This window comes from Carlito syrichta, unplaced genomic scaffold (assembly GCF_000164805.1).
Source record: "Carlito syrichta isolate Samal-C Ts95f unplaced genomic scaffold, Tarsius_syrichta-2.0.1 Scaffold301545, whole genome shotgun sequence".
NCBI lineage: Eukaryota > Metazoa > Chordata > Mammalia > Primates > Tarsiidae > Carlito > Carlito syrichta.
In genome coordinates this window covers 19239-28513 of record NW_007245641.1, presented here as the reverse complement: position 1 = coordinate 28513, position 9275 = coordinate 19239, and the positions used below count along the sequence as shown (strand labels likewise).

The window sequence follows — 9275 nt, the reverse complement described above, 5'->3', positions numbered from 1 at the left end:
GGGGGGAAGGGCCCCTTGGAGGAATGGGGGAAGGGCGGGGAATTGCTCTAGGGGGAGGAGGGAGCTTCCTGCGCATGATGGCTCCTGGCCAGCCTCCCAAGCCTGAAACTTTTCCCAGGGTAAACCTTCAAGTCCGGACCCCTCCCACCCACCCGCCCTTTGGCTCCCATTCTCCCCAGGGCCGAATATCTTCATGGGAAGCATGGGGTGGATGTGGAAGTCCAGGGACCCCATGAAACCCGAGACGGGCAGCTCCTTATCCGCCTGGACTTGAACCGCAAGGAAGTGCTGACCCTGCGGCTGCGGAATGGAGGAACTCAGCCTGTCACCCTCACACACCTCTTCCCTCTCTGCCGGACACCGCAGTTTGCTTTCTACAACGGAGACCGGGAGCTGCCCTGCCCACTGGGCCCCGGTGAGTGGCCTTCCGGTGGACAGGGGCCTGCCTAGGTGGTGCTGGCGCTCTAGGAGGCCACCGGTGATCCCTTGCCCAGGGCTGGGGCTGTCTGGGGACGTGTCCAAGGGAAGAGGGCCGGTGGGAGGGTCCCCACCTCCATTCACGCAGCCCTCCTCCTCCAGGTGAATGTTATGAGCTCCACGTCCATTGTGAGACCAACTTCGTGGGCTACTTCCCAGCCACGGTGCTCTGGGAGCTGCTGGGACCTGGGGAGTCTGGTTCCGAAGGAGCTGGCACTTTCTACATCGCTCGCTTCTTGGCTGCCATCGCCCACAGCTCCCTGGCTGCCCAGCTGAAGCCCACGACTCCCTTCAAGCGGACTCGGATCACTGGCAACCCCGTGGTGACCACCCGGATAGAGGAAGGAGAGAGACCTGACCGGTAACTCCCTCCTGGGTCCCAGAGACTTTCTGTCTAGGAAGAAGGTTGCAGATGAGCAGCAGGTATCAGGACAGTGTGGACACATTTTAGTGTTCTCTTTTTCTTTCTTTTTTTGAGTTGGGTCTCGCAGTCACCCAGGCTGGAGTGTAGTAGCATGCTCACGGCCACCGCGACCTTGATTGCTGGGCTCAGGTGATCCTCTTGCCTCAGCCTTCCAAGTAGCTGGAAACCACAGGCATGTGCCACCACACCTGGCTAATTTTTTGATTTATTGTAGAGATGCGGTCTCACTAAGTTTCCCAGTCTGGTCTCGAACACCTGGCCGTAGGCAATCCTCTTGCCTTGGCCTCCCAACGTGCTGGAATTCCGGGTCTGAGCCACCGTACCCAGGATATTCTAGTATTTTCACTGTGTGATGGATTCCGAGGCAGCCCACTACAGACATCCCTCTGTCTCTGTTTTTTGTTGTTGTTGTTTCGTTTTTTTGCATTATGGTCTCACTCTGTCACCCAGGCTGAGGCTGGAGCGCAGTAGCACACTCACAGCCACCGCAACCTGCGCTTCCTGGGCTCACACAGTGCTCCTGCCTCAACCTCCTGAGTAGCTGGGACTCCAGGCTCCTGGCTAAGTCTTCCATTCACTCTGTCGCCCAGGCTGGTCTCGAACTCCTGGGCTCAGGCAGTCCTCCTGCTTCGACCTTCCAAAGTGCTGGAATGACAGGCATGAGCCGCTGCACCTGGCCTACTTACACAGCAGTTTTTTAAAGCATTTCTAAGTATCGTGCTTTCCAAAAGCAAGAATGGGCCAACCTCGGAGGCGCAGCCATATGAGCTGGTGAGCTCGGCATCCTTGAGCACAGAAGTGTCATAGAAGGGCCTCGTGCACCTCCCCAGAAGGGCGTGCTCAGAGACTTGGAGGGTCAGGGGTTTCGGTGTCTGCGCTAGTGTGTCTTCCTTTGCCCCTGCAGTGCGAAGGGTTATGACCTGGAGTTCAGTTTGGCCCTGGGGACATACTACCCGCCTCCCCGCCTCAGGCAGCTGCTCCCCATGCTTCTTCAGAGAACAAGTATCTTCACTGCCCCAAAGGAGATCGCTGAGATCAAGTAAGTGCCACCCCCGCACCCCACACTCTTCCCCGCCCTCTGTCCTTTCCCTGCTGGCTTCATCCCATGGCCCTGACTCCTCAGTCCTCAAACTCCCGAGGTTCTGTTTGTTCCTTCCCTTACTGATCATGTGCTGTGCGCCAAGCGCCATCCAGGGTCAACCCGTCTAACAAGGGCCTGGCCCGTTCCAGAGGAGAGCAGTGTATAGTTTCATGGAGCGATGAGTGCTACAAACAGCTGAACTGCTGAGTGCGGTGGCTCACATCTGTAATCCCGGCACTTTGGGAGGCTGAGGCAAGAGGATGGCCTGAGCCCACGGGTTAGAGACCAGCCTGGGCCACTTGGTGAGACCTCGTCTCTACAAGGAATCAAAAAATTAGCCAGGCGTGGTGGTGGTCATCTGTAGTTTCAGCTACTTGGAAGACTGAGGGGGAAGGATCACCCGAGCCCAGTAGGTCGAGGCTGCAGTGGCTGTGAGCATGCCACTGCACTCCAGCCAGGGCGACAGAGTGAGACTCCAACTCAAAAAAAAAAAAAGAGATCCACAGTGCAGTTGCTGAGTCAGGTCTGAGGTGGGAGCAGGGGCATCCAAGGAAACAAGAGCCAAGGCTCCCTTCCTTGGGGTCTTTGACTCCCATCTACTTCTCTACCCTTCTGGCAAGACCTTGTCTCTACAATAAATCAGGAAATTAGCCAGGTGTGTGGCACCGCCTGTAGTTCCAGCTCCTTGGAAGGTTGAGGCAGAGGGATTGCCTAAGCCCAGCAGGTCGAGACTGTGTCTTTTATTTTTGTTTTTTGAGGTTCTTGGGGGTCTTACTCTGTTGCCCAGGCTGGCTGGAGTGCAGTGGCAAGATCACGGCTCACCGAAGCCTTGACTTCCTGGACTCAGGTGATCCTTCTATCTCAGCCTTCCAAGTAGCTGGGATGACAGGATTGTGCCACTCGCCTGGCTCATTTTTAATTTTTTGTCAAGACAAGGTCTCACGATGTTGCCCAGACTGGTCTCAGAGTCCTGGGCTCAAGCAGTCCTCCTGCCTTGGCCTCCCAAAGTGCAGGGATTACAGGCACAAGCCACTGGGCCTGGCCTCTCCCTGCTTTTCAAAGTTTTCTTTGTTTCAGAGCTTCGAGTGGGAGAGCGTGGGTGCTCCTGGGAACCGGGGTTGCCTGACCCCCTCTCTGCCCTCCCATCACTGCAGGGCCCAGCTGGAGACATCCCTGAAGGGGAGGAACTACGAGGTGAAGCTGCGGCTGCTTCTGCACCTGGAGGAACTGCAGATGGAGCACGACATCCGGCACTATGACCTGGAGTCGGTGCCCATGACCTGGGACCCCGTCGACCAGAAGCCCAGGCTGCTCACCCTGGAGGTCGGGGCTCAGATCGGGTGTGAGGAGGGGGGTCTCAACCCACAGGCTGTAAGCAGCACTATTTCCGAGAGCAAGCCACAGCACGAGGAAAGGGAAGAGGCCCCTGCCCCAAAGGCTCGGCAGGAAGCAGGGCGGCATCCTGGGCCCAAAGAGGGAGGCATCAGCGCAAGACAGCAGGAAGGAGCTGGGGCTGAGTTCGGGCTTTGCTTCCACCGGCGGTGCAACTTTAGACAAGTCCCTCGCCTCCTCTAGACCTTAGTTCCTTATCTGAAAAGCTCTGAACTGGACGGGATAACTCTTGGGACCCTTTCTCGCTCTCAGATTTTCAGCATGTACGTTTGAGCCCAGAATGACACGAGATAGAATTTCCATACATAAGAGCAGGAGGGAAGGGAGAGTGAGGACGGTCAAGGCAAGATTCCTGCAGGAAGTGAGGGTTTTTTTTTTTTTGAGTTGGAGTCTCACTCCATCACCCAGACTGGAGTGCAGTGGCCGCTCCCGGCCACCGCAGCCGCGACCTGCTGGGCTCCGGCGATCCTTCCGCCTCAGCCTTCCAAGTAGCCGGAACTACAGGCGTGTGCTACCACGCCTGGCTAATTTTTTATTTATTGCAGAGATGAGGTCTGGACAAGTTGCCCGGGCTGGTCTCAGGACATGGTAGCTCACACTTGTGGCTCTCACCTGTAATTCTAGCACTTTGGGAGGTAGAGGTGAGAGGATTACCTGAACCCTAGGGTTCAAGACCAGTCTGAACAATTTGTTGAAACCTCATCCCTACAATAAATTTAAAAAATTGGCCAGGTGTGATGACGTGCACTTGTAGCTCCAGCTACTTGGAAGTCTGAGGCGGGAGAATCGCCTGAGCCCAACAGGTCAAGGCTGTGATGGCTGTGAGCATGCCACTGCACTCCAGCCTGGATGACAGAGACTCTGACTCAAAAGCAAAAAACCTCTAGGCTCAGGCATTCCTCTTGCCTTGGCCTCCCAAAGTGCTGGGATGGCAGGCATGAGCCAACATGCCCGGCCTTGAAGATTTTAGAGGTAGAGGAGGAACCGAGCTAGCCAAGAGAGCGGTTTGCACCGGAGATTCCAGGTTCCTGGGCTTAGCGTCTCCGAGCACTCGGGAGAACTGGTCTCTTCCCTGACTCCTGTCCTGTCTGGTGGGAGAGGAAGGAGGGTTGCAGGGATAGCACAACTCCCCGAGTCTTGGGGACGAAGACTGGAGCCTCAGCCTTTGCTCCTCTGGAGCCTGCAGAGCCTGGGGGCTGGGTCCTCTGATGTGCATCCCTGGAGCAGGAGCTTGCTCGTGTTCACACCCCTCAGGTGCCCGGAGTGACCGAGAGCCGCCCCTCAGTACTACGGGGTGACCACCTGTTTGCCCTTTTGGCCTCTGAGACGCATCAGGAAGACCCCGTCACCTACAAGGGCTTTGTGCACAGGGTGGAATTGGACCGAGTCAAGCTGAGCTTTCCCACGAGGTGGGTGTTGGGGGGACCCTGAGCTGCCGGAAGGATCTACGAGCTCCTCTCTGAGGCCAGGGATGGACGAGTGTTTCTCTTCGGGGTTCCCTGGGATGCTGTGTCAGCTTCCTCTCCTAGAGAGCTTTGCATGGAGGTCTTGGAAGGGCTGGGGGAAAGGGTCCTGGCCTTTTATTGCCGACCCCCCCGCCCGCCCCGACGGACTCACTTCCTCCTCTCCCTGCCCACAGCCTCCTGAGCCGCTTTGTGGATGGGCTTACCTTCAAGGTGAACTTCACCTTCAACCGCCAGCCCCTGCGGGTCCAGCACCGTGCCCTGGAGCTGACGGGGCGCTGGCCGCTGTGGCCCATGCTCTTTCCTGTGGCCCCCCGCGGGGTCCCGCTGCTGCCCTCAGATGTGAAGTTCAAGTGAGACTGCCGCGGGAGTTCTGGGCCGCTTGGCGTGCGGGTGTGGGGAGCGGAGTCAGGGAAACCTCCGGGTCGCTGGGCGACTTCATGCGCGCGTTCCCGGCCCCTCTGCCAGGCTGTACGACCGGAGTCTGGAGTCGAACCCCGAACAGCTGCAGGCCATGAAGCACATTGTCCTGGGCACCACCCGTCCAGCCCCGTACATTATCTTTGGGCCTCCAGGCACCGGCAAGACCGTCACGTTAGTGGAAGCCATTAAGCAGGTGGGGCCTGAGCAGAGACCGGGGCCGCACTCCCCCCCGCACCGAACAGCTGTCCCCAGGCTCTGGTTCCCTCCCACTGCCTGAATGCTCCTGCTTCCGAGCACACATCGAAAGGGGATGCGGGGAGTTAGGCTCATTGTGGCAGTGGAGCACTGTTGTACAGGTTGGGCACTGCGGGACTCTTAGAGTTCCCCTTCAGATTTCGGTCATCGTAGACTTGTATATTTGCTGCCACAGTTGGTCAGCATTAAGGTGCTGTCTGCCGGGTGTGGTGGCTCATGCCTGTCATCCCAGCACTTTGGGAGGTCGAGGCAAGAGGAATGCCTGAGCCCAGGGCTTCGACACCAGCCTGGGCAACCTGGGGAGACCTCATCTCTACCATAAATTAAAAAACTAGCCGGGCGTGGTGGTGCGTGCCTGTAATTCCAACTACTTGGAAGGCTGAAGTGGAAGGATCACCTGAGCCCAGTAGGTCTAGGCTATGGAGGCCTGAACATGCCACTGCACTCCAGCCTGGGCGACCGTGAGACTCCAACAAATAAGTAAATAAATAAATAAAATACAGCGCCACCCGGACTAGCAGGAGCCCCGGACCCGAACTCGCCTTTGTGTTCCTGCCTGCCTCAGCCAGGGGCGGCAAAGGCTTCAGTGTCCCGTCCCAAGTCCCAGCCAAATCTCGAAGCTGCGTCCTTCTCACACGCTGCTTCTCCGCGTCTCAGGTGGTGAAGCACCTGCCCAAAGCCCACATCCTGGCCTGCGCTCCGTCCAACTCAGGGGCCGACCTTCTCTGCCAGCGGCTCCGGATCCACCTGCCCAGCTCCATCTACCGCCTCCTGGCTCCCAGCAGGGACATCCGCATGGTGCCTGAAGACATCAAGGTACCCGGGAAAGTGCAGAGGACGGAGGGACGGCAGATGCCTGGCAGGCCCGTGGGCAGACACTGGAGCCAGGAACCTCAGAGACCTGGATTCTGATACTGGCTTTGGTCTGGGCCTGGGGACCCTTGTCTGTGAAGTGGGGGTGGGTACAGTGGTTGGAGGGGCTCAGAGCCAGCGTCAGGCCTCTTCCCCCTTCGCAATCCACAGCCCTGCTGTAACTGGGATGCAAAGAAGGGGGAGTATGTGTTTCCTGCCAAGAAGAAGCTGCAGGAATATCGTGTCTTAATTACCACCCTCATCACTGCCAGCAGGTGGGGAGCATGTTTGTGTGTGTGTCTCTCTTAACCAGAAGTGTAAGTGAAGGCGTTTTGGGGTTGGGGAGATGGGGAGGCGTGGCTTCGGGGGGGGACGTGAGGGGCCAGGTTGGGTGGACATTCTGGTTGGGGCGCGGGCTGCCCAGATATGACCCCCCTGGCCTGACGCCTCCCAGGTTGGTCTCGGCCCAGTTTCCCATTGGTCACTTCACCCACATCTTCATCGATGAGGCTGGCCACTGCATGGAGCCTGAAAGTCTGGTGGCCATCGCAGGTGAGGGACTCGGGTGGGCTGCAGGTGTGGCAGGCACCCCGCGTGGGCTCAGGGAGGTCCCAGCACTCCCCTTTCTCCCCACGCCGCCCCTCCTCCCCAGGGCTGATGGAAGTGAAGGAGACGGGCAACCCGGGAGGGCAGCTGGTGCTGGCCGGAGATCCACGGCAGCTGGGGCCTGTGCTGCGTTCCCCGCTAACCCAGAAGCACGGGCTGGGGTACTCACTGCTGGAGCGGCTGCTCACCTTCAACACCCTGTACAAGAAGAGCCCTGACGGCTACGACCCCCAGCTCATAACCAAGCTGCTGCAAAACTACAGGTACTCAGGCCCTCGCCTCCTCCCGCCCTTGCCTCCCCTCGGCACCTGGCCTTCCCACGCCACGTGTCTCTCCCCCACCCAGGGCTCCCTGCACGCAGTGCTGTTGCTCAGAGGCTGCGTGATGTGCAGAGACCAAACTGGTCAGTGGAAGCCCCGTCACCGCTGCTGCTTGTCTGTGTGACTCAGCAAGTGATTACACTCTGGACCCGGGGGCTTCTCCATACATTCTAGACCCTTGGGGTGGTCAGGGGTTCCCACAGATGAGGATGTGTCTGGTGAGGATCCCAGAGAAGGTTTCTGGGCATTCCAAGGAGAAGTGAGAAAAACCAGGACAAGACAGTTTTTCATAAACCTAAACATAAATTAAAGAGCTTGGCTAGGCACAGTGGCTTACGCCTGTAATCTCAGCACTTTGGGGAGGCTGGGGCAGGAGCATTGCTGGAGCCCAAGAGTTTGAGACCAGCCTGGGAAACGTAGCGAGAACTTGTCTCTACAAAAAACTAGCCAGGTATGGTGGTGCGTGCCTATAGTCCAGCTACTCAGGAGGGAGGAAGGTTCACCTGAGCCCAGGAGATCGAGGCTGTGGTGAGCTGTGATCATGCCACTGCACTCCAGGCTGGGTGACAGAGTGAGAACTCAACTCAAAAGAAAACAAAAGCAAATTAAAGAGCTTCTATCTTTTTTTGAGTCGGAGTCTCACTGTCACCCAGGCGGGAGTGCAGTGGCACACTCAAGGCCACCGCAGTCTCAATCTCCTGGACTCCTTCTGCCTCAGCCTTCCATGTAACCGGAACCACAGGCCTGTGCCACCATGCCTGGCTAATTTTGTTTTTTAATGGCAGGGGAAAGGTATTGCCAAGTTGCCCGGGCTGGTCTCAAACCCGTGAGCTCAGGCAGTCCTCTCGCCTCTGCCTCCCAAAGTGCTGGTATTACAGGAGTCAGCCACTGCACCCAGTTTAAAGAGCTTCTTTAAGTTAGTGACTTCAGCCATCTAAAATGCTTAGATGAGTTTCAGGCTGTCACTAAGTGTTCATTTGATAAATCTTAGCTATTGTGTCATTACCTCTTATTTGTCTCATCAAGTGACAGTCATAGTAGAGGATAATCTGTTTTTGTACTGTCCTGCCTTGGCAAATTTGAAATCTGGCAGTGGCTCCCTAACTTTTCAGGTGTGTGCTTGTTTGTTTGAGATAGCATCTCCCTCTGTTACCCAGGCTGAAGCGTAATGGCACAATCATAGCTCACTGTAACCATGAACTCCTGGGCTCCAGCAGTCCTCCTCTTGCCTTAACCTCCAGAATAGCCAGAACTTTAAGGCTTACACCACCACACCCAACTTTTATTTATTTATTTATTTATTTAGGGGTTTTTTTTGGTTGTTTTTGAGTTAGAGTCTCACTCTGGTACCCAGGCTGGAGGGCAGTGGCATGCTCCCAGTCACTGCAGCCTTGACCTGTTGGGCTCCGGCGATCCTTCTGCCTCAGTCTTCCAAGTAGCTGGAACTTACAGGCGCACGCTACCACGCCCAGCTCATTTTTTTATTGTAGAGATGAGGTCTCACCAAGTTTCCCGGGCGGGTCTTGAACCCACAGACTCAGGCAGTCCTCTTGCCTCGGCCTCCCAGAGTGCTGGGATTACAAGGTGAGTCACCGAGCCTGGCCGCCTTTTTTTTTTTTAATTTTTGTGTTGAGACAGACGGAGTCTTGTTATGTTGCCCAGGCTGGTCTCAAATTCCTGGCCTCGAGCAATCCTCCTGCTTCTGCTTTCCCGAGTACTGGCCAATTTCCCGTTTTTAAAACTAATTTGGAGCTGGGCTCGGTGGCTCAGCCTGTAGTCGCGTGCCTTTGGGAGGCTGAGATGAGTGGATTGCCTGAGCCCGCGGGTTCGAGACCCGCCTGGGCAGGCGAGACCTCATCTCTACAATAAATCAAAAAATCAGCCGGGCGTGGTAGCGCATGCCTGTAATTCCGGCTACTCAGAAGGCTGAGGCCGAAAGGATCGCGGGAGCCCGGCAGCTGGAGGCTGCGGTGGCCGGGAGC

General features: G+C 56.9%; 1 protein-coding gene across 1 annotated transcript in view; it reads left to right on the top strand.

Annotated features, from left to right (window-relative positions):
• MOV10 (Mov10 RISC complex RNA helicase) overlaps positions 1 to 9275 on the top strand; it is a 13140-nt gene that overhangs the window by 817 nt on the left and 3048 nt on the right. Inside the window, exons 2-12 of the mRNA XM_008054842.2 lie at positions 180 to 415; positions 580 to 838; positions 1806 to 1940; positions 3137 to 3305; positions 4629 to 4783; positions 5014 to 5190; positions 5306 to 5453; positions 6173 to 6331; positions 6539 to 6642; positions 6822 to 6919; positions 7020 to 7236. Coding sequence (XP_008053033.1) covers positions 180 to 415; positions 580 to 838; positions 1806 to 1940; positions 3137 to 3305; positions 4629 to 4783; positions 5014 to 5190; positions 5306 to 5453; positions 6173 to 6331; positions 6539 to 6642; positions 6822 to 6919; positions 7020 to 7236 — 1857 coding nt within the window. The remainder of the gene's footprint in view (positions 1 to 179; positions 416 to 579; positions 839 to 1805; positions 1941 to 3136; positions 3306 to 4628; positions 4784 to 5013; positions 5191 to 5305; positions 5454 to 6172; positions 6332 to 6538; positions 6643 to 6821; positions 6920 to 7019; positions 7237 to 9275) is intronic.